The sequence below is a fragment of the Anolis sagrei genome, chromosome 10 (assembly GCF_037176765.1).
Source record: "Anolis sagrei isolate rAnoSag1 chromosome 10, rAnoSag1.mat, whole genome shotgun sequence".
Lineage (NCBI taxonomy): Eukaryota > Metazoa > Chordata > Lepidosauria > Squamata > Dactyloidae > Anolis > Anolis sagrei.
The window spans coordinates 12,301,456-12,326,240 of NC_090030.1; the positions used below are offsets into that span (position 1 = coordinate 12,301,456).

A 24,785-nucleotide genomic window follows, 5' to 3' on the forward strand; every position below is an offset into this window, starting at 1 on the left:
TAGTAATATTGCATGTAATATAAAATATATTGTTAGTATATTATTATATTGTATTATTATTAGTTTTACATTGTATTACAATATTGCGATCAATATATTGATATCTAAACATATACATACAATATATTATAATTATTAGCATAGCACAATATTAGTATTATATATTACTATATTGTACTATACTATAATATTATTACTAATATTGCATGTAATATAAAATATATAGTTATTATATTATTATATTGTATTATTATTAGTATTATATTGTATTACAATATTATGATCAATACTATATGTGTATATAGTATCTTATAATTATTAGCATACTATAATATTAGTATTATATATTACTATTTGTGTACTATACAACTATACTGCAATATTATTAGTAATATTACATGTAATATGATATATAAAATTATTATATTATATTATCATTAGTATTGTATTGTATTACATTATAATATTATCAATATTATATGTGTATACAATATATTATATTACTAGCCTAGGACAATATTAGAATTATATAATCTGATATTGTACTATACTGTAATATTATTAGTAATATTGCATGTAATACAAAATATATAATTATTATATTATTATATTGTATTATTATTAGTGTTATATTGTTCCTCCCAAACCCCTCCAGCAATCAAACTTTGGCATATCAGGTATGTGTGCCTTTTTGATCAAGATCCATCGGTGTTTGGTTTCACGGTGCGCTCTGGATGTAGGTGAACTACAACTCCCCCAAATCGAGGTGAATTTTCCCCAAAGACCTCCAGGATTTTTTGCTGGTTATGGGGGCTCTGTGTGCCCAGTTTGGTCCAATGCCATCTTTGTTGGAGTTCAGAGTGCTAATTGATTGCAAGTGAACTATAAATCCCAGTACCCACAACTCCAAAATGTCCAGGCCAATTCCCCTCAAAACCCACCAGTATTCAAATTTCGGCATATTGGTTATGCATGCCAAGTTTGGTCCAGCTCCATCATTGCTTTGTTTCATAGTGCGCTCTGGATGCAGGGGAACTAAAACTCCTATAAATCCCTCCAGAGGCCTCCAGCATTTTTTGTTTGTTTGTTGATAATGGGGGTTCTCTGTGCCAAGTTAGTTCCAGGTCCATCATCGGTGAAGTTCAGAGTGCTCTTAGATTACAGGTGAACTATACATCCCAGTACCTACAACTCCTATAAATCATGGTGAATTCTCCTCAAACCTCTCTCATATGTTCAATTGCTGATCAATTCCTCTTTTTGCTGTGTGCCATAGAAAATAATACGAAAGGGTTAAAGGAGAGGCAGTGGGCAGGGTCATACAAATTCCACACCAATGGAGAGAGTCAGAAACACTGGGATGTCTGTGGTGGAGGAAAAACATAAAATCTAGGATGAAATCGTCCCTGTATGAAAGCCTTCACTTGGGTGGTGGGCAATATGGTGTTGGTGGAGGACATTGGCAGGGCTCTTGGACATGTTTACGGCATTCGCTATAACATGCAATGCCATTGGAGGGAGGGCCTTTGGGGTCTCCTAAGTGGTGGGAGCTATAGCAGTTTGCAGAGGCAGGAGCTTGTCTGTGTAAGTGTACACTCCAGCCACACACATACATATTTTCACTTTAATTATGTGTATATAGATACATGGATTAAGGCCAGCTGTGGGAAAATAAGGCCATGGTTGCTCCTTAATATTATAAAAGGTTTGCTCTTTCTGCCATTTTTGTTATGGAAATGATTCAGCTTTTCCCTTCCTCTGGTCGCTGGCCTTGGCTCAAGCCAGAGAAGCCAGTTTTAAACCAGAGAAGGAAGGAATTTCCTGGCTTCAGCTCAAGCCAAAGAATTCAGTTTTAAACCAGTGAAGGAAGGAATTTCCTGGCCTCGGCTCAAGCCAGGGAAGCCAGTTTTAAAGCCAGAGAAGCCAGTTTTAAACCAGAGAAGGAAGGAATTTCCTGACCTCAGCTCAAGCCAGAGAAGCCAGTTTTATACCAGAGAAGCCAGTTTTAAACCAGAGAAGGAAGGAATTTCCTGACCTCAGCTCAAGCCAGAGAAGCCAGTTTTATACCAGAGAAGCCAGTTTTAAACCAGAGAAGGAAGGAATTTCCTGACCTCACCTCAAGCCAGAGAAGCCAGTTTTAAACCAGAGAAGGAAGGATTTTCCTGGCCTCGGCTCAAGCCAGAGAAGCCAGTTTTAAACCAGTGAAGGAAGGATTTTACTGGCCTCGGCTCAAGCCAGAGAAGCCAGTTTTAAACCGGAGAAGGAAGGAATTTCCTGACCTCACCTCAAGCCAGAGAAGCCAGTTTTAAACCAGTGAAGGAAGGATTTTCCTGGCCTCGGCTCAAGCCAGAGAAGCCAGTTTTAAACCAGTGAAGGAAGGAATTTCCTGGCCTCGGCTCAAGCCAGAGAAGCCAGTTTTAAACCAGAGAAGGAAGGGATTTCCTGGCCTCGGCTCAAGCCAGAGAAGCCAGTTTTAAACCAGTGAAGGAAGGAATTTCCTGGCCTCGGCTCAAGCCAGAGAAGCCAGTTTTAAACCAGAGAAGGAAGGAATTTCCTGGCCTAGGCTCAAGCCAGAGAAGCCAGTTTTAAACCAGTGAAGGAAGGAATTTCCTGGCCTCGGCTCAAGCCAGAGAAGCCAGTTTTAAACCAGAGAAGGAAGGGATTTCCTGGCCTCGGCTCAAGCCAGAGAAGCCAGTTTTAAACCAGTGAAGGAAGGAATTTCCTGGCCTCGGCTCAAGCCAGAGAAGCCAGTTTTAAACCAGAGAAGGAAGGAATTTCCTGACCTCACCTCAAGCCAGAGAAGCCAGTTTTAAACCAGAGAAGGAAGGATTTTCCTGGCCTCGGCTCAAGCCAGAGAAGCCAGTATTAAACCAGTGAAGGAAGGAATTTCCTGGCCTAGGCTCAAGCCAGAGAAGCCAGTTTTAAACCAGTGAAAGAAGGAATTTCCTGGCCTCGGCTCAAGCCAGAGAAGCCAGTTTTAAACCAGAGAAGGAAGGGATTTCCTGGCCTCGGCTCAAGCCAGAGAAGCCAGTTTTAAACCAGAGAAGGAAGTAATTTCCTGGCCTCGACTCAAGCCAGAGAAGCCAGTTTTAAAGCTAGAGAAGCCAGTTTTAAACCAGAGAAGGAAGGAATTTTCTGGCCTCGGCTCAAGCCAGACAAGCCAGTTTTAAACTAGAGAAGGAAAGAATTTCCTGGCCTCGACTCAAGCCAGAGAAGCAAGTATTAAAGCCAGAGAAGCCAGTTTTAAATCAGAGAAGGAAGGTATTTCCTCTGCTTGCTTTTCCCCACTTCTGGTCCCTGGCCTCGGCTCAAGCCAGAGAAGCCAGTTTTATACCAGAGAAGGAAGGAATTTCCTGACCTTGACTCAAGCCAGAGAAGCCAGTTTTAAAGCCAGAGAAGGAAGGAATTTCCTGGCTTCAGCTGAAGCCAGAGAATCCAGTATTAAACCAGTGAAGGAAGGAATTTTCTGGCCTCGGCTCAAGCCAGAGAAGCCAGTTTTAAACCGGAGAAGGAAGGAATTTCCTCCCCTTGCCTTTTCCCGCTTCTGTAATAAAACAACTACTTTCAAAGTAAAGACCACCCAACGAGTCAAGAAATAACACTTTCAAACCATTAACAAAAGGATTCGGAAGTCTTGGATTCGGAAGGATTCGGAAGTTTCGAAAAGTTTCGAAAAGTTTTGAATTTTTTTTCTGTGAAAATCAGAATTGATTTTAGAATCGATCTAACAGCGCCCCCTACATCTAAGCCCATAGCTTACAAAGGGCCCTCCAAGGCTCAAAGGACGCTCTTTCCCGATAAGGCCACTCGATGGCAGTAAAGGTCCTTGCCTTGGAGACGCAGAGTCCTGGGCCAAAGGCTTCAAATAAGGAGCAGACTGTTAAAGAGGTGCAACTCTCGATGTGTCCATTGGGGGCAGCAAAGGGACAGCCATTGGGGCACTGCAGGGCTGCATAGGAGGCCAACCCTCTTCTGTGCTGCCTGGGGATGATGGGGAGTGTTGTCCAAGGCCCCTTCTGCACAGCCATATAAAATCCAAATTATGTCCTTTGTATTGGATTATATGGCAGTGTAGACTAAGATAATCCAGTTCAAAGCAGATAATGTGGATTTTCTGCTGTGATAGCCTGGATTATCTGGCAGTGTAGAAGGGGCCCAAGTCCAAGTGGATCTATACTCCACTATATCCCAGGACCTGATACCAGATTATCTGCTTTGAGCTGGGTTATATGAGTCTACACTGCTAGATAATCTGGGATAATCAGATAATGTGGGATTAGATCCTCGGATATAGTGCAGTATATATCGAGTCTAAGGCCTCTTTTACACTGCCATATAAACTCCAGATCTGCTTTGAACAGGATATGATAGTGAAGACCCATATAATCCAGTTCAAAGATGATAATCTGGATTATCACATTTGATAATCTGGATTGTATGGCATTGTAGATCCAAGGTGAAGCGTCAGGAGAGAATGCTGCTGGAACATGGCCATACAGCCCAAAAAACTGACAGCAACCAAGTTTTCCACCCTGGACATTGTTCTATATGTATATATGCACTCCACTTGGTTCAATGCCAACAGAAGCTCTGAATATGCCATTAGCCACAGTTCCAAGAGAAATGTCAGGAGAGAATGCTGCTGGAACACAACCATACAGCCCGAAAAACTCACAGCAACCAAGTTCTTCGCCCAGGACATTATTCTATAGGTATATAGACACTCAACTTGCTTCAATTCCAGCAGAAGTTCTCCATTTGCTTCAATGCCAACAAAAGCTCTGAATATGCCATTAGCCACAGATGCAGGAGAAATGTCAGGAGGGAATGCTGCTGGAACATGGCTGTACAGCCCAAAAGACTTACAGCCACCCTGGACATTATTCTATAGGTATATAGACACTCAACTTTCTTCAATGCCAACAGAAGCTCTGAATATACCATTAGCCACAGATGCAGGAGAAATGTCAGGAGAGAATGCTGCTGGAATATGTCTATACAGCCCGAAAAACTTACAGCCACCCTGGACATTATTCTATAGGTATATAGGTTCTCAACTTCCTTCAATGCCAACAGAAGATCTGAATATGCCATTAGCCACAGATGCAGGAAAAATGTCAGGAGAGAATGCTGCTGAAATATGGCTATACAGCCCGAAAAACTTACAGCCACCCTGGACATTATTCTATAGGTATATAGACACTCAACTTTCTTCAATGCCAACAGAAGCTCTGAATATACCATTAGCCACAGATGCAGGAGAAATGTCAGGAGAGAATGCTGCTGGAATATGTCTATACAGCCCGAAAAACTTACAGCCACCCTGGACATTATTCTATAGGTATATAGGTTCTCAACTTTCTTCAATGCCAGCAGAAGCTCTTAATATGCCATTAGCCACAGATGCAAGCGAAATGTTAGGAGAGAATGCTGCTGGAATATGGCCATACAGCCCGAAAAACTTACAGCCACCCTGGACATTATTCTATAGGTATTGCTACAATGCCAGCAGAAGCTCTGAATGTGCCATTAGCCAAAGATGCAGGCGAAATGTCAGGAGAGAATGCTGCTGGAACATGGCTATACATCCCAAAAACTTACAGCCACCCTGGACATTATTCTATAGGTATTGCTACAATGCCAACAGAAGCTCTGAAAGTGCCATTAGCCAAAGATGCAGGCGAAATGTCAGGAGAGAATGCTGCTGGAACATGGCTATACATCCCAAAAACTTACAGCCACCCTGGACATTATTCTATAGGTATTGCTACAATGCCAGCAGAAGCTCTGAACGTGCCATTAGCCAGAGATGCAGGAGAAATGTCAGGAGGGAATGCTGCTGGAACATAGCCATACAGCCCGAAAAACTCCCAGCAACCCATTTCTTCCTAATGTTCAGAAAGAATGGCATAACGTGTCATTTGAACCCATTGCGCCATGCTTTTGCAAGCTCCTTCCAGCCTGGGTCTGAACAAAAGAGCTCCCTGGACCCCTCCCTCCCTCCTTCTCCCGCCCCTTCTCCGGGAAGCCCCGCCCCCTCCTCGCCCCCCTCCCACGCCCAGTCTCCCCAGAACCTCCACCAGCCTCCCAAGATGGGGATCAAGGTCTACATTGCCTCTTCCTCCGGATCTACGGCGGTAAGGAGGCCAGCCTGCCAAAACCTTGGGGGCAAGAAAGAGAGGCTTGGAAGGGGAGGTGGGAATGGCCCTCCACTTTGGAAAGATCCAAGAGGAGGGATTAAGGAGAGAAAGGAAGCGTTTTGCTTCCTCTCTGAAGAGGCTGAGTTCCTCTCTTGAGCAGAATGCAAACTTTCAGGAGGGTGTGGGTCCCATCTCTGGGCATGCATGAAACCCCTCTCCGCCCCCTTGGAGCCCCTTCCAGCTTACATTTTTGGCTCTGCAGCAGGCATGGGCAAACTTGGGCCCTCCAGGTGTTTTGGACTTCAACTCCCACAATTCCTAACAGCCGGTAGGCTGTTAGGAATTGTGGGAGTTGAAGTCCAAAACACCTGGAGGGCCCAAGTTTGCCCATGCCTGCTGTTAGAGGCTATGCATGCAGCACCTAACCTTGCCATTATTCAAAGTTGTTTACGTTGGGTCTGTGTGCCACATTTGGTCCAGATCCATCACCGGTCGGGTACAAAGAACTCTTTGATTGTGGGTGAACTACAACTCCCAACATTGTGGGTCAATTCCTCCTTAATCCCATCATTGTTTAAAGTTGTTCACATTGGGTCTGTGTGCCACATTTGGTCCAGATCCATCACTGGTTGGGTACAAAGCACTCTTTGAGTGTGGGTGAACTACAACTCCCAACATTATAGGTCAATTAACTCTCAATCTCATTATTGTTTGAAGTTGTTCATGTTGGTTCTGTGTGCAACATTTGGTCCTGATCCATTGCCAGTTGAGTACAGAGTGCTCTTTGATTGTGGGTGAACTATAACTCCCAACATTATAGTTCAATTCTCCTCATTATAGATCAAATCCCAACATTATAGATCATTTGCCATCATTGTTTAAACTTGTTCACATTGGGTCTGTGTGCTACCTTTCGTCCAGATCCATCACCGGTTGGATACAGAACGCTCCCAACATTATAAATCAATTACCCCTTAATCCCATCATTGTTTAAAGTTGTTCACATTGGGTCTGCATGCCACATTTGGTCCAGATCCATCGCTGGTTGGGTACAAAGCACTCTTTGATTGTGGGTGAACTACAACTCCCAACATTGTAGGTCAATTCCTCCTTAATCTTTGCATTGTTTAAAGAAGTTCACATTGGAGTGTGTGCCACGTTTGGTCCAGATCCATCGCTGGTTGGGTACAAAGCACTCTTTGATTGCGGGTGAACTACAACTCCTACCAAAGTTGGTTATGTTGGGTCTGTGGTCCAGATTAATCTTCAGTGGGAATCATAGTGCTTTCTGAAGCTGGCAGCCTTCTTGGAAATTGCACACAAACATAGAGTGTGTTGTCGAAGGCTTTCATGGCTGGAATCAGTGGGTTGCTGTGAGTTTTCCAGACTGTACGTCCATGTTCCAGAAGCATTCTCTCCTGACATTTCGCCCAAATCTATAGCAGGCACCCTCAGAGGTTGAGGTTATATATATCTGTGGAATGTATAAACCTGGACACAGCATATTATTTGAGAACACAACATTACTGGACCACTCTCACAACTACACAGAGAAGCCATTGATATCCACAAGCATGTGGACAATTTCAACAGAAAGGAGGAAACCATAAAAATGAACACAGTCTGGCTACCTCTAGAATCAGGACAGTAAATAAAGAGCAACACTCTGAAAATGGGGGTTCCAGACAAGAATCAATCAAGACCAGCTGACACATCCCAACAAAGGATTCCCCCAGGCAGCAACCAGCCAAGCTTTGAAGCTGCAAGGCCATTCAATGCTAATCAAGGTGGCCAATTGCAATTGTCATACTTGCCTCAAACTTACAAGAGTCCTTTCTCCCACTCTGGACATTATTCCACAGATATATAAACCCTACTTGCCTAGCTTCCAACAGACCTCACAACCTCTGACGATGCCTGCCATAGATGTGGGTGAAACGTCAGGAGAGAATGCTTCTGGAACATGGCTATACAGCCTGGAAAACTCACAGCAACCCATAGATGTATTTTCACGGGATATGAGGTGAATTGTAACTCCCATCAACCTCCCCCAACCCCTCCAGGATCTTCTGTCACTATCTGACAAGAAGGCTGAAGACCTTGTAAAACTGCAGGATCCATAGCACTGAGCCATGGCAATTAAAGTGCTGTGAAACTGCATTAATTCTACAGTGTAGATGCAGCCTGGGACTTGGGAGATCTAGATGCAAATCCCCATTTTACCTTGAAGCTCAGTGGGCAATATTGAGCCACTTTCTCCTTTTTTTCAGGCACAGATTTGGGATGTCTTTCTCTCAATCAGTATGTCTAGCCAAGGATGCTCTTCCTTCCTTCCTTCCTTCCTTCCTTCCTTCCTTCCTTCCTTCCTTCCTTCCTGCCTGCCTGCCTGCCTGCCTGCCTGCCTGCCTGCCTTCCTCCCTCCCTCCCTCCCTTCTTTCCTTCCTTCCTCCCTCCCTCTCTTCCTTCCTTCCTTCCTTCCTTCCTCCCTCCCTCCCTCCCTCCCTCCCTCCCTCCCTCCCTCCCTCCCTCCCTTCCGTCCTCTCTCCCTCCTTTCCTTTTTCCTTCCTTCCTTCCTTCCTTCCTTCCTCTCTCCCTCCCTCCCTCCCTCCCTCCTTTCCTTTCCTTCCTCTCTCCCTCCCTCCCTCCCTCCCTCCTTTCCTTTCCTTCCTTTCTTCCTCCCTCCCTTCCTCTCTCCCTCCCTTCCTTCCTCTCTCCCTCCCTTCCTTCCTCGCTCCCTCCCTCCCTTCTCTCTCCCTTCCCCCCTTCCTTCCTTCCTTCCTTCCTTCCTTCCTTCCTTCCTTCCTTCCTTTCTTCCTTCCTTCCTCTCTCCCTCCCTCTCTTCCTCCCTCCCTCCCTCCCTTCTCTCTCCCTCCCACCCTTCCTTCCTTTCCTCTCTCCCTCCCTCCCTCCCTCCCTTCTTTCCTTCCTTCCTTCCTCTCCCTCTCTTTCTTTCTTTCTCTCTTAAGTGCATCTGTCATCTTCTCCTCTTTTGCTGGGTGTGGTTTTCCTGTTTTCTCAGAGCTTTACAATGTTCAGCTCCATCTTGCTGGCTTGCTCTCAAGTTCCCACAGGTAAAAGGGTCCTCTTAGATCCTTTTGAAATGAATCAATATTGACAGGCTTGAGGTCACTGTGTTTGTTTTTTCATGATGTGCAGAGAGGAATAGAATGGTGTCAGTCTGGACTGATGTGAAATCTTATTTGACAGCCACTTTCAGGTTTGAAGTTGATGCGATGCCATGAGAGCTGTTCATTCCCACTTCTGTAATAGAATAGGATTTGATAATCTGGATTATATGACATTGGAGATCCAGCCTGAGGTCCCATCTAGACTGCCATATAAAATCCACCTATTTGCTTTGAACAGGATTATATGGCAGTGAAGACTCATATAATCCAGTTCAAAGCAGATAATCTGGATTATATGGCATTGCAGATCCAGCCTGAGGTCCCATCTACACTGGCATGTAAAATCCACCTATCAGCTTTGAACAGGATATATATGGTATATATAGTTTTAAGTCACTCAGAACACTGCATTCCTGAATGCATCTGAAATCCTACAACACTTATTTTCCCTCTGAAATCCCCCTCAAAGTGACAATAAAGTGACAATAAAAATTGATGCAACACTGGTTGCTGTTTTGAGATGAACTGCAGAGGAAAACAGAGGAAGAAAGGGGCAGTAAGAAGCCAGACCTTGAAACTGCTAGGCCATTAAATGCTAATCAAGGGGGCCAATTGAAACATCCACACTTGTCTGCAACAGACAAAGAGTTCTTTCTCTCACCCTGAACATCATAAACCCCACTTGCCTAGTTTCCAACAGACATCACAACCTCTGAGGATGCCTGCCATAGATGTGGGCGAAACGTCAGGAAGGAATACTTCTGGAACATGGCCGTACAGCCCAGAAAAGTCACCGCAACCCAGAATAAGCTTTCTTTCCAAGATGTGATCAGGAGGGGATTTGCCTTCCTGGTTTTTTTGGTTTTTTTTTTTTTTGACGTGTCAGGAGTGACTTGAGAAACTGCTTCCTGTGAAGCCGATAGAGTGTGCCTTGCCCAAGACCAAGTGTGGATTCAAACCTACAAAATGCACAATGACCATGGTGGGGCAAAGAACTCTTGTGTGTTGGAGCTAGGTGTGAACGTTTCAACTGACCACCTTGATTAGCACATCTAATCACCCCTCAACAAAAGATTGCCCCAGGCACTGCCAGGCCATCAAATGCTAGGCAAGGTGATCAGTTGAAACATTCACAGCTAGCTCCAACAGACAAGAGTCCTTTGTCCCACCCTGGTCATTCCACAGATATATAAACCCAATTTTCCTAGTTCCAACAGACCTCACAACCTCTGAGGATGCTTGCCATAGATGCAGGTGAAACGTCAGGAGAGAATGCCTCTAGAACATGGCCATATAGCCTGAAAAAACCTACAACAACCCAGTCTTTCAATTCATTTTCAAGCCCAATCTGTTTTTGTGAGGCAGAAATAAATAGAAAAGGGAGTTCCACTGTGTAACATTTCTGCCTCTCGATTTCTCTTCCTTCCTGGCAGCTCCCACCATTCCCTGGAAGGTCTTGGTAGTTTCTGGGTCAGACCTAGATCTGTTAAAAGGGCCAAAGAGACAATCAGGGGTCACAATCCCAAAGCATTGGGATTGTGAATGATTCTCTTTGTGTGCCATATTCCTAGTCATGGTCCAGTGCCTTAATTGCCAGAGTGGCGGTTTCTTTGGAAGTCCGGCACAGTGAACTCCGCTGATCTGGAAGCACCATTCACATTACGTGATCCAAGATCAAAATTGCAACCAAGCATGGTGCATACATTTAATTCGCTCCCCACCCCCCAAATCTGTAGTTCAGTAGATAACAAATAAGGCAGTCATGGAGTTGTGAGTTTTCTGGGTTGTATGGCCATATTCCAGAAACATTCTCTCCTGATGTTTCACCTGCATCTGTGGCAAGCATCCTCAGAGGTCTGTTCAGAGGTCTCCTGGAGGCAAGGCAAGTGGAGTGTGTATCTCTCTGTGGAATGGGTTGTTGTGGGTTTTCTGGGTTGTATGGCCATATTCCAGAAGCATTCTCTCCTGATGTTTCACCTGCATCTGTGGCAAGCATCCTCGGAGGTCTGTTCAGAGGTCTGCTAGACACGAGGCAAGTGGAGCGTGTATCTCTCTGTGGAATGGGTTGTTGTGAGTTTTCTGAGTTGTATGGCCATATTCCAGAATAATTCTCTCCTGATGTTTCACCTGCATCTGTGGGAAGCATCCTCAGAGGTCTGTTCAGAGGTCTGCTGGAGGCGAGGCAAGTGGAGTGTGTATCTCTCTGTGGGTTGTTGTGAGTTTTCTGGGTTTTATGGCCATATTCCAGAAGCATTCTCTCCTGCTGTTTCACCTGCATCTGTGGCAAGCATCCTCGGAGGTCTGTTCAGAGGTCTCCTGGAGGCGAGTCAAGTGGAGTGTGTATCCCTCTGTGGGTTGTTGTGAGTTTTCTGTGTTGTATGGCCATGTTCCAGAAGCATTCTTTCCTGATGTTTCACCCACATCTATGGCAGGCATCCGCAGAGGTTGTGAGGTCTTTTGGAAACTAGGCAAGTGGGGTTTATATATCCCAGGGTGGGAGAAAGAACTCTTGTCTGTTTGAGGTAGGTGTGAATGTTTCAGTTGGCCACCTTGATTAGCATTTAATGGCCAAGATATTGCAAGGTCTGGCTTCTTCCTGGGGGAATCCTTTGTTGGGAAATGATTAGCTGGCCCTAATTGTTTCTTGTCTGGAATTTCCCCTTATCTATGGAATAATGTCCAGGGTGGGAGAACGAGCCCTTGTCTGTTTGAAGCAAGTGTGAATGTTGCAATGAGCAAGCTTGAGTAGCATTGAGTAGTAGTAGTAGTAGTAGTAGTAGTAGTAGTAGTAATAATAATAATCTTTATACCCTGCCACCATCTCCCCAAAGGGGTGACTTACATGAGGCCATGCCCATCAATACAGAAACACAATATAACACAAAAACACAACAAAAAATCAGAAAATAAAATAAAGTTCAGCTGCAAAATCAATCAGTGGGGATATTTGTAGGCTGCTGTTGCCTGGAGTCATCTTTTGTTTGCAAGGTGTTAACTGGCACTTGATTGTTTGCTGTCTGGAGTTCCCAAGTTGCTGAGTGCTGTTCTTTATTTTTTGATTCTTGTGTTGTTTAAGTATTATTCACCAGATTTTGTTCATTTTTGTGGTTTCCTCCTTTCTGTTGAAATTCTACACTTCTCCAGTGTGATTGTATGATATTCTTCTGGCCCAGGTTTATCCACTGCTTCACTTATCCATAGGGGTCTTGCAATGTATCCTTTGTGGATATGGGGGTCATACTCTAAACCTGCAAAGGGCCATGTGCAAACATTCTGTTCAATGGCCTGGTTCTGTTCAACATCTTTAATAATGACTTAGATCAGTGTTTCTCAACCTGGGGGTTGTGAGGGGGTGTCAGAGGGGTCATCAAAGATCATCAGAAAACACAATATTTTCTGTTGGTCATGGGGGTGCTGAGTGGGAAGTTTGGTCCAATTCTATCATTGGTAAGATTCAGAATGCTCTTTGATTGAAGGTGAACTATAAATCCCAGCAACTACAACTCCCAAATGTCAAACTCTATTTTCCCCAAACTTCACTAGTGTCCACATTTGGGCATATTGAGTAACTGTGCCAAGTTAGGTCCAGATCCATCATTGTTTGAGTCCACAGTGCTCTCTGGATGTAGGTGAACTACAACTCCAAAACTCAAGGTCAATGCCGGCCAAACCCAGTATTTTCTGTTGGTCGTGGGAGTTCTGTGTGTCAAGTCGGGTTCAGTTCCATCATTGGTGGAGTTCAGAATGCTCTTTGATTGTAGGTGAACTATAAATCCCAGCAATTACAACTCCCAAATGTCATAGAATCATAGAATCAAAGAGTTGGAAGAGACCACATGGGCCATCCAGTCTAACCCCATTCTGCCAAGAAGCAGGAATATTGCATTCAAAGCACCCCTGACAGATGGCCATCCAGCCTCTGTTTAAAAGCTTCCAAAGAAGGAGCCTCCACCACTCTTTGGGGCAGAGAGTTCCACTGCTGAACGGCTCTCACAGTCAGGAAATTCTTCCTTATGTTCAGATGGAATCTCCTCTCTTGTAGTTTGAAGCCATTGTTCCGCGTCCTAGTCTCCAAGGAAGCAGAAAACAAGCTTGCTCCCTCCTCCCTGTGGCTTCCTCTCACATATTTATACATGGCTATCATATCTCCTCTCAGCCTGAGGAGTGCTCCATGGATGTAGGTAAACTACAACTCCAAAACTCAAGGTCAGTGCCCACCAAAACCAGTATTTTCTGTTGGTCGTGGGAGTTATGTGTGCCAAGTTGGGTTCAATTCCATCATTGGTGGAGTTCAGAATGCTCTTTGATTGTAGGTGAACTATAAACCCCAGCAACTACAACTCCTAAATGACAAAATCAATCCCTCCTCCCAACCCCACCAGTATTCAAATTTGGGCATATTGGGTATTTGTGCCAAATTTGGTCCAGTGAATGAAAATACATCCTGCATATCAGATATTTACATGACAATTCATAACAGTAGCACAATTACAGTTATGAAGTAGCAACAAAAATAATTTTTATGGTTGGGGGTCACCACAACATGAGGATCTCTATTAAGGGGTCGCGGCATTAGGAAGGTTGAGAAACACTGACTCAGATGAAGGGTGAGAAGGCATGATCGTCAAGTTTGCAAACGACAACAAGTTGGGAGGGAGAACCAATACTCCAAAAGACCCACAAGTGGAGAACCATTAGTTTAGGTTAATATGTTGCTTTGAGTCCTCATAATCTCAATGGACTTGTTGTTGTCCTCTTATTTAATGTGCAGTTAGGAAAATATACATCTGCAGCTGAGCACAGAGGGAAGCCATTAGAGAAATCAACACATTGCTGCCTGAACTTTCAGCTTTCCAACCATTTCCTTTTCTGATAGTCTGCCAAAGTCTAGGAATTGCCAAGCCATGCTTCCTCCAGAAAAGGCCCCTTTCCCACCCATTCCCCACAGAGTGACATTCTCCTCCGCCAGCAGCATGACTTCATACAGTCTTATGAAGGGCTAAGGAGAGTGGTGTGTGCATGCTATAGCTGCAAGCCCAAGTTGACTTTTGCACCACAGCTGCCTCCTTTCCATGACGTCTATTCTGCCATTCCATGTGTTTGTGTGCATTAAGACAATGTCCGTCCCCTGCAGGATTTCTTAGGATGGTCACTGGAGAAGTGACACCACTTAAATTGCAGAGGCTCAATGCTATGGAATGCTTGGATTTGTAGTTTGGTAACATCTTTAGAAGCCCCCCTTGCTGGCGCAAAGGGTTAAACTGCTGAGCTGCTTACTGAAAGGTTGGCGATTCGAATCTGGAGAGCAGGGTGATCTCCCGCTATTAGCCCCAGCTTCTGCCAACCTAACAGTTCAAAAACATGCAAATGTGAGTCGGTACCGCTTCGTCTGGAAGGTAATAGCACTGGGGTGCAGGGGTGAGCTCTCGCTGTAAGCCCCAGCTTCTGCTAACCTGGCAGTTTGAAAATATGCAAATGTAAGTAGATCAATAGGTACTGCTTTGGCAGGAAGGTAATGATGCTGGGGAGCGGGGTGAGCTATCACTCTTAGCCCCAGCTTCTGCCAACCTAGCAGTTCAAAAACATGCAAATGTGAATAGATCAATAGGTAGCGATTCGGTGGGAAGGTAACGGCGCTGGGGAGCGGGGTGAGCTCTCGCTGTTAGCCCCAGCTTCTGCCAACCCTAGCAGTTCGAAAACATGCAAATGTAAGTAGATCAATAGGGACTACTTTGGCGGGAAGGTAATGGCGCTGGGGAGCAGGGTGAGCTCTCACTGTTAACCTCAGCTTCTGCCAACCTAGCAGTTCAAAAACATGCAAATGTGAATAGATCAATAGGTACTGCTTCAGCGGGAAGGTAATGGCGCTGGGTGGCGGGGTGAGCTTTCGCTGTTAGCCCCAGCTTCTGCCAACCTAGTAATTCAAAAACATGCAAATGTGGCTAGATCAATAGGTACCGCTTCGGAGGGAAGGTAACAGCACTCTATGTAGTCATGCTGACCACGTGACCTTGGAGGTGTCTATGGATAACGCCGGCTCTTTGGCTTAGAAATTGAGATGAGCACCACCCCCTAGAGTTGGACACGACTAGACTTAATGTCAAGGGAAATCTTTACCTAACATCTTTAGCTTTCTCAGCTGTAGAGTGTTGGTGTCCCACCAAACTGCAAGCCCTAGGATTCCAACGCATTGAGCCTTGAAGTGTCAAACTGCATTAATTCTACAGTGTAGTTGCACCCCTATTATCTTAAGAGGAAACAAAGTCTTTTGGACAGTGTGACTTTGGAGAGCCCATATATGGCAGCGTTGTGTCCGGCGCAAAGTATTGCTAAATATTTTGTTTAGTTATCAGCTCTTTGGAAGGAATGCTGCTGCTCCGGTCTTGTTGTTCTGTTGTTCCTTTATGGTGGATGTTGGGAACAGTGTGCAGTTTCAGACCAGAGCTTGGAAATATTTGGTAAATGAAAGGTAACAAAGAATCATTCATGTTAAACCCACAAGAGAAAGTTGTATCGTTTGTTACATCAATCAGCCATTGAATAAATAGTTGCATTGTTAAGTATCTTTTAAAACCCTTTGAAATCATTAAAAATAGCCAACCTGCTCCCAAATCACCCTCCTTTGCTAGACTAAGCATGGGGATTTGGTTAACCGGTTAAAATTCATGAGTAAACCAGGGTTTTTTTTTAACCTGAAAAATTTCGGGGGGGGGGGGGTTGAACCCCTAACCCCTCCCCACTGGCTATCATATCTCCTCTCAGCCTTCTCTTCTTCAGGCTAAACATGCAGAGATCTTTAAGCTGCTCCTCATAGGGTTTGTTCTCCAGACCCTTAATCATTTTAGTCACCCTCCTCTGGATACATTCCAGCTTGTCAATATCTCTCTTCAAAATCCAGGTGTGTTCTAACCATTGTACAATAGAAGTGGGTATATTTCAACCCTTGGACTATATCTTTGACCCTTGAAACCACCTGCTAGCTCCCCCAATCCCTTCAAAAAGGTTTTTGCATATATATATATATATATATATATATACACACACACACACACACACACACACACACACTTACACACACACACACACACATATATATGTAGTGTGTGTATGTGCATGTGTGTGTGTGTGTGTGTATGCATATTTATTTATTTATTTATTTATGCGCTTGTATACCGCTAATATCTCAGCCTAAAACGGCGACTCATTGCGGTTTACAACACTTAGAAAATTTTTCAGGTTAAAAAAAAAACCTGGTTTACTCATGAATTTTAACCGGTTAACCAAATCCCCATGCTTAGTCTATGAGACGCAAAAAATTAAGAGTCCCTCCAGAACTGCAAGCACTATCTCAAGCAAATATTGACAATTTATTCACACTGTCATTACTTGCAGCAATAGCCAATGTAGCAAAGCAACCAAGTTTGGGGGGGGGGGGGTTGAATGCTGTCATTTAGGAGGCCAGACTTGGTGGAGGTGGTTGACAGGGGCTATTGAACTCCGCAGGCTATTGAAGTCCGTTCTGACCCCTGCTGTGCTCTTTGCTTCAGCGTGACCCTACCCCCCCCCCCTGAAATTTTCAACCCTCCCCAAAAAGTTTTCTGGCTACGGCCCTGATGATAGCCATGTATAAATACGTGAGAGGAAGTCATAGGGAGGAGGGAGCAAATTTGTTTTCTGCTGCCCTGGAGACTAGGACGCGGAACAATGTCTTTGAACTACAAGAAAGGGGATTCCACCTGAACATTAGGAAGAACTTCCTGAAAGTGAGAGCTTTTCAGCGGTGGAATTCTCTGCCCTGGAGTGTGGTAGAGGCTCCTTCTTTGGAAGCTTTTAAACAGAGGCTGGATGGCCATCTGTCGGGGGGTGCTTTGAATGCAGTTTTCCTGGTTCTTGGCAGAATGGGGTTGGACTGGATGGCCCATGAGGTCTCTTCTGACTGATTCTATGACTCTTCTTTTGATCCATTTCCATCCTTTGCTTTTAATGCTGTGGGTACTGTTGCCCATTTGAGTGCTATGGCATCAAGGCTTGTTAAAATCAGAAGGCAGAAAGTGAGCCCAGTGGCACCAAATCAGCCTCAGTCGGGTTATAAACAAGGCAAAGGCAAAACTATGCTTGTGTTGATATTTTGTGGCTGAACTTTCCTACCAGTTAATGGATAACCCGCGTTGAGCGCCTCTCCTCCAGCCATTGGGGAGGTTTCCTCCCTGTTTGTTTTGGCCGAGACAAAAGCTGCTTTCAGGCCCAGAAAAGTCAAACATTACGTGTCTGTGATTGGAAATGGCCCAGGGGCTGACTCATTCCTAAGGAAAGACAGTAAATTGGGGTTATGGCAAATATGATTTGGGTGACGCTTTGATGCATTAAAAAGATGCGCAAAGAGTTGCTGGAGGACATTCTTCGGAAACTTGATAGTTTGTTTTGCTTTTGCAGTTTCTCGCTTACAGGTATTTTGCGGTTTTGATCCAAATGTGTGCTTCTGTAAAAATGCCGCTCCTGTTTTGTAAAGTGGGAAAATAATATTGATTCTGCTAGTATAAATTTTAAAAACCACTTATAATTATCTAACATTACCTGTCTGTATTATATTGTTAATTTCGTGCATTTTCTGATAGGATTTAATTGCTTTTTGAGTAACTTTGCCTGGTGTGTAAACACTACATGGAAAAATTATTAAGTCTTCCCATAATAATACTTTATTTGTATTCCATCTTAGCTCCTCGAAGGGACTCAGAGTCCAGCATACACAACACAAAACAACACAACGCAATGCAAACATTCAAGAAACAACTATATACAGATAAAGGTAAAGGCTTCCCCTTCTGGCTCTACAGCAGGCATGGGCAAATTTCAACGCTTCAGATGTTTTGGACTTCAACTCCCACAATTCCTAACAGCCAGGAGTTGAAGTCCAAAACACCTGGAAGGCCGAAATGTACCCATGCCTGTTCTTGGGGGTGGTGCTCATCTCCGGCTCTGGGGTGATGCTCATCTCCATTTCTAAGCCAAAGAACCAGCGTTGTCCGTAGACATCTCCAAGATCATGTGGCCAGCATGACTGCATGGCGCACTGTTTACCTTCCCGCCAAAGCGGCACCTATTGCTCTACTCACATTTCCAAGTTTTTGAATTCCTAGGTTGGCAGAAGCTGGGGCTAACAGCGGGAGCTCACCCCATCCTATGGATTCAAACCTCCAACCTTCCTGCTGAGTTTAGCAGCTCAGTGGTTTAACCCATTGCACCACTGCAGCCCGATTTTTCCTATCTGGTTCTTCCTGTCTGGGGGGAATAGTTTGTTGGGAGGTGTTAGCTGGCCCTGATAGTTTCCTGTCTGGAATTCCCCTGTTTTCTGAGTGGTGTTCTTTATTTACTGTCCTAATTTTAGAGGTTGTTTTTTAAAAAAATAATAATACTGGTAGCCAGATTTTGTTCGTTTTCATGGTTCCCTCCTTTCTGTTGATATTGTCCACAGGAAGCAGCCAGGCTTTGAAGCTGCAAGGCTACTCAGTGCTAATCAAGGCGGCCAATTGCAACATTCACACCCACCTCAAACAGACAAGAGTTCTTTCTCCCACCCTGGACATTATTCCACAGATATGTAAACCCCACTTTTCTAGTTTCCAACAGATCTCACAACCTCTGAGGATGCCTGCCATAGATGGGGGTGAAACGTCAGGAGAGAATGCTTCTGGAACATTATTCCACAGATATATAAACCTCACTTTTCTAGTTTCTAACAGACCTCACAACCTCTTAGGATGCCTGCCATAGATGGGGGTGAAACGTCAGGAGAAAATGCTTCTGGAACATTATTCCACAGATATATAAACCCCACTTTTCTAGTTTCCAACAGACCTCACAACCTCTGAGGATGCCTGCCATAGATGGGGGTGAAACATCAGGAGATAATGCTTTTGGAACATTATTCCACAGATATATAAACCCCACTTTTTTAGTTTCCAACAGACCTCACAACCTCTGAGGATGCCTGCCATAGATGGGGGTGAAACATCAGGAGAGAATGCTTCTGGAACATGATTCCACAGATATATAAACTCCACTTTTCTAGTTTCCAACAGACCTCACAACCTCTGAGGATGCCAGCCATAGATGGGGGTGAAACATCAGGAGAGAATGCTTCTGGAACATGATTCCACAGATATATAAACCCCGCTTTTCTAGTTTCCAACAGACCTCACAACCTCTGAGGATGCCAGCCATAGATGGGGGTGAAACATCAGGAGATAATGCTTTTGGAACATGGTCATACAGCTTGGAAAACTCACAGCAACGCAGTGATTCCGGCCAAGAAAGTCTTGGACAACTGTAGATCTGTTTTATTTTTCCACTTGGCCTTAGAGCACAAACTTGACAACGTGTCATTTCCTTTAAGAAATTTTATTTTATTCTTTTGCAAAGTGGTGCTAAGATGGAACAAATCATTTTAGTTTCACCCCAGTAATGGAAATCATGCATATATCCGACACCAACTAGACTGTGTTGAGAGGATTATACGGGGCTTGTTTAATCAGCTTCATGCTTGCTCGTTGTTACTTTTTCAAAACCCTTCAGATTAATTTGAGTGGTTTACCTCTTTCCCCCAAATGAACTGGCTCTTGTTCGTTCTCTTCGATTTAAGACGTAAAGAGAGCTTTGCGCCGGGAAGATTTGATTAATCCTGCGGGAAATGGAAGGCGAATGCTGTTCTCTCAATTGTAATATGCCTACTTGTTGGTTTCCTGAACACCAGTTTACTTAGAAACTACTTGGTCAACTCTTTCAACAAGTTCTAAACATTTTTCCTGTCCAGGTTATTTATTTACTTCACAATATAAAAGCACACAATGTGCTACCCAAAACAAGCTAAATGAAGCGAGAGGAGGAGATCTCTTCCCCAAGGAACAAATATTCTTGGTTTTGAATTGCTCTGAGTTATTCAGGCTTTATGGCCATGTTCCAGTAGCATTCTCTCCTGATAGAATCATAGAGATGGAAGAGACCTCGTGGGCCATCCAGTCCAACCCCTTTCTGCCAAGAAGCAAGAAAATTGCAATCAAAGCACCCCTGACAGATGGCCATCCAGCCTCTGTTTAAAAGCTTCCAAAGAAAGAGCCTCCACCACACTCCGGGGCAGAGAGTTCCACTGCTGAACGGCTCTCACAGTCAGGAAGTTCTTCCTCAAGTTCAGATGGAATCTCCTTTCTTGTAGTTTGAAACCATTGTTCCGCATCCTAGTCTCCAGGGAAGCAGAAAACAAGTTCGCTCCCTCCTCCCTGTGACTTCCTCTCACATATTTATACATGGCTATCATGTCTCCTCTCAGCCTTCTCTTCTTCAGGCTAAACATGCCCAGCTCTTTAAGCCACTCCTCATAGGGTTTGTTCTCCAGACCCTTGATCATTTTTGTCGCCCTCCTCTGGACACATTCTAGCTTGATATTTCTCCTGCATCTATGGCAGTCATCTTGAGGTTTGTTCAGAGGTCTCTGGGAATGAGGCAAGTGGAGTGTAAGTGGTTTTTCCCTGACATTAAGTCCAGTCGTGCCCAACTCTGGGAATGGTACTCATCTCCATTACTAAGCCGAAGAGCCGGTGTTGTCCGTAGACACCTCCAAGGTCATGTGGCCAGCATGACGGCATAGAGCGCCGTTACCTTCCCGCCAGAGCAGTACCTATTGATCTACTCATATTTGCATGTTTTTGAACTGCTAGGTTGGCAGAAGCTGGGTCTAACAGTGGGAGCTCACCCTGCTCCCCAGATTCGAACCTGCAACCTTTTGGTAAGCAAGTTCAGCAGCTCATCAGTTTAACCACTGCACCACCGGGGGCTCCCAGTGTGTGTGTGTGTGTATCTATATAAATAAAAATGTAATGTTCGTTTGTGGGATTAACATAACTCAAAAACCACTGGACGAATTGACACAAAATTTGGACACTATACTCCTAACAGACCAACGAGTGACCATAACTCATAACCCCCCCCCCCCCAAAAACAGAGGAAAGAATTAAAAAACCCCTAAAAGCTAAATGATGATACAGGAAAAAGGGAAGGAAGAGGAAGGGAAGGGGAGAAAGAAAGAAAGAAAAAAAGAAAGAAGGAAAGAGAGAGAGAAAGAAGCATGGAAGCTAAAAGTGAAGGAAGAGAGAAAGAGAAGGAAAAGAAAAAGGGAGGAAGAAAGGAAAGAGATAGAGAAGGAAGGAAAAGGGGGAAGGAAGGAAAGAAGGAGAGAAAGAGAGAACGAAGGAAAGAGAGAAGGAAGGATGGAAGCAAACAGCAAAGGAAGGAAGGAAAGAGAGAGTGAAGGAAGGAGGTAAATGAGAGAAAGAGGGAGGGAAAGTTGTCCACAGCAATGTGTGGCAGGGTACAGCTATTATGTATGTGTGTGTGTACATATATATACCTATGAAATGTTCAGGGTGGGAAAAAGAACCCTTGTCTGGGTTGCTGTGAGTTTTCAGGCTGTATGGCCATGTTCCTGTAGCATTCTTTCCTGATGTTTTGCCTGCATCAATGGCAGGCATCCTCAGAGGTTTTTTCAGAGGTCTGTGGGAATGAGGCAAGTGGAGTGTGTGTGTATATATATATATATCTGTGAAATATCTAGGGTGAGAGAAAGAATTCTTGTCTGTTTGAGACAAGTGTAAACATTGCAATTGGCCATCTTGATTAGCATTGAATGGCCTTGCAGTTTCAAAGCCTGGCTGGTTACTGCCTGCAAAAGGGGGGGGGGTATCATTTATTGGGCTACTTTAAAATCAGGATAGCAAATAAAGGGCAACACTCAGAAAACAGGGGAATTTCAGACAGGAAACAATCAGGACCAGCTAATACCTTCCAACAGAGGATTCCTCCAAGCAGGAAGCAGCCAAGCTTTGAAACTGCAAGGCTATCTAACCAAGCTGGCCAATTGCAATATTCACACTAAAAAAAACAGGGGAATTCCAGACAAGAATCAATCAGCGGCTGAAGGGGCCTGAGGCTGTTAGGAATTGTGGGAGTTGAAGTCCAAAACACCTGAAGAGCCCAAGTTTGCCCATGCTTGGTGTAGACTCAAAATATCCAGTTCAAAGCAGATAATCCACGCTGTTGCTGGGAAAAGAATACCTTAAAAGGTTCCTTAAAAATGGACAATATTTGAAAGCCTCGAATGATCTCGAGGATGGCCCCTTTTACTGTTGTCCTTTAGTTCTTTTCTCCATTTTTCTTCTTCTGCTGAGGACTTTGGCTCTTTCTGTCCATTGTCTTCCATGTGCCTGGCCAGTCTCCTGGGATGAAACCTGAAAAGCCCAAAAATCTGGCTTCAGCCTGTTGAGCCGGTTTGGGCTCTCCTTTGCTCAGAGGAGGCCTGCTTGCCCCCAAAAATCAGATGTGGAGGCAGCTTGAAAATGTGTTGGTTTGGAGGCGAATCGGACAATATCCGCCTCCTTGGAGTCAAACCAGCTGCTTTCTGCTTACTTTCTTGTCAAGTCATCGGAAGCAATGTGATCTTGCGGGTTTTGAAGCTGAACCGCTCTGTTTCCTGTTCCAAACACAGCAAGAGGTTCTGCTCAGTGCATTTCAGATTAACTCTTTAATAACTCACCTAAGACTCATTTTTAGGTCTTGGAATCGTGGGAGTTGTAGTTTGGTGACGTACCAACACTCTTGGGCAGAAGAGTCTGAAAAACTTGTGAAAAGACAACTCCCATGACTTCACGAGATTGAGTCAAACCAGTTAAAGTGGTGTCCAACTGCATTAATTCCAAAGTGTAGGTGCACTTTAAATCACATGTGTCCCAGTTTACATCTGTGAAATATTGGAGCTTATGTTAAACTTGTGACAGTCCCATCTCTCTCCGGGGGTCAGTCTGTACTTTGGGAGGCATTTTGTGTGTCCGTATTGTTCACCAGCACTGGGCTGGAGGTAATTGGGAAGGGGAACATGTGCAGCCCACGTTCTCCGTCTCCATCTCATTCGCCCTGCTATCTTTTCATCTAGGTTTTTGGACCCAGGCCAGCTTTTGGCTCACACAACGATGGTACGGCAAAACAGTGCCGTCTGTGTGCTCCATTGTGCATTGTTCTTACGATGGCATTCCTCCTTTCAGTGAACCTTTCGGTTTCCTCCCTGACCAGTATTGTGCCCAATAGCTGTTTGACTCATTGAGACAACAATAAGGACCGCGGGCGATTTACATAACGTTAAAGCTGGTAATGAAAACATTTATTTATCTTGTAAGAAGCAAATTGAGAATACCATTATTATCTATATATATAAAAATGCTCTGTGCATAATGAGTACCTTAAAAACAAAAGACCCAATGAACAAAATCACACCAAATTTGGCAACAAAATGTCTCACAACACAAGGAGTGACCATCACTCAAAAAATTATGATTTTTGACATTTGGGAGCTGTAGTTGCTGGGATTTATAGTTCACCTACAATCAAAGACCATTCTGAACTCCATCAACGATGGAATTGAACCAAACTTGGCACACAGAACTCCCATGACCAACAGAAAATACTGGAAAGGATTGCTGAGCATTGACCTTGGGTTTTGGAGTTGTAGTTCACCTACATCCAGAGAGCACTGTGGACTCAAACAATGATGGATCTGGACCAAACTTGGCACAAATACTCAATATGCCCAAATATGAACACAGATGGAATTTGGGGGAAATAGACCTTGACATTTGGGAGTTGTAGTCACTGGGATTCACAGTTCACCTAGAATCAAAGAGCATTCTGAACCCCACGAATGACAGAATCGGGGCAAACTTCCCACACAGAACCCCCATGACCAACAGAAAATACTTAAGGCCATCCAGTCCAACTCCCTTCACAGGGTCAAGAAAATGTAATCAAAGTCCTCCTGACAAAGAGCCATCCAGCCATAGATATAGATGGATATGATTCACACACACACAGATCATAGATTTGAAAGGGACCCCTGAAGAAGGACAATTATATGTTGCATGTTCCAAAGTAGGCAAACCAGACAATCTCCACATCAACACAGACAAAGAAACAGCAAGAAATACTGTTTACCCAACAAGCATAAAGAAATTACATATATTAGAGATCAACACTTTCTCATTACTTTATTTCCCAGATCACCTGATTGGGCCACAGCAACGCGTGGCAGGGGACGGCTAGTTAGTTATAGAAAACCACAAAGTTGAAAACTTGGCATTGTACTAAATTTCCTTTGACCAGAAGAAGCTGACCTCTGGTGTCGCTGTGAGAAGGTCTCCATTGTGCATGTGGCAGGGCTCAGACCGCATTGTAGTAGGTGGTCTGTGGTCTGCTCTTCTCCATACTCGCATTTCATAGACTCCACTTTGTAGCCCCGTTCTTAGGATTAGCTCTGCACCTCGTAGTACCGGAATGTAGTCTGTTTGGTGCCTTCCAGTCTTCTGTGTACCAAAGAGGGAATCTCTCATCCGGAATCAGCTACAGATTGAGGTTCCAGGTTTTTGCCTGCCACTTTTGGACTCTCGCTTGCTGAGGTATTCCTGTGAATATCTCTGTAGAT

At 44.3% G+C, this 24,785-nt stretch overlaps 1 protein-coding gene across 1 annotated transcript in view; it reads left to right on the forward strand.

The window, feature by feature from the left end:
* The first annotated feature begins 6,030 nt into the window (after positions 1-6,030).
* Positions 6,031-24,785, forward strand: part of SH3BGRL (SH3 domain binding glutamate rich protein like) — a 36,074-nt gene continuing 17,319 nt past the window's right edge. Inside the window, exon 1 of the mRNA XM_060756300.2 lies at positions 6,031-6,137. Within this exon, the coding sequence (XP_060612283.1) occupies positions 6,093-6,137 (45 nt within the window). The 5' untranslated portion in view covers positions 6,031-6,092. The remainder of the gene's footprint in view (positions 6,138-24,785) is intronic.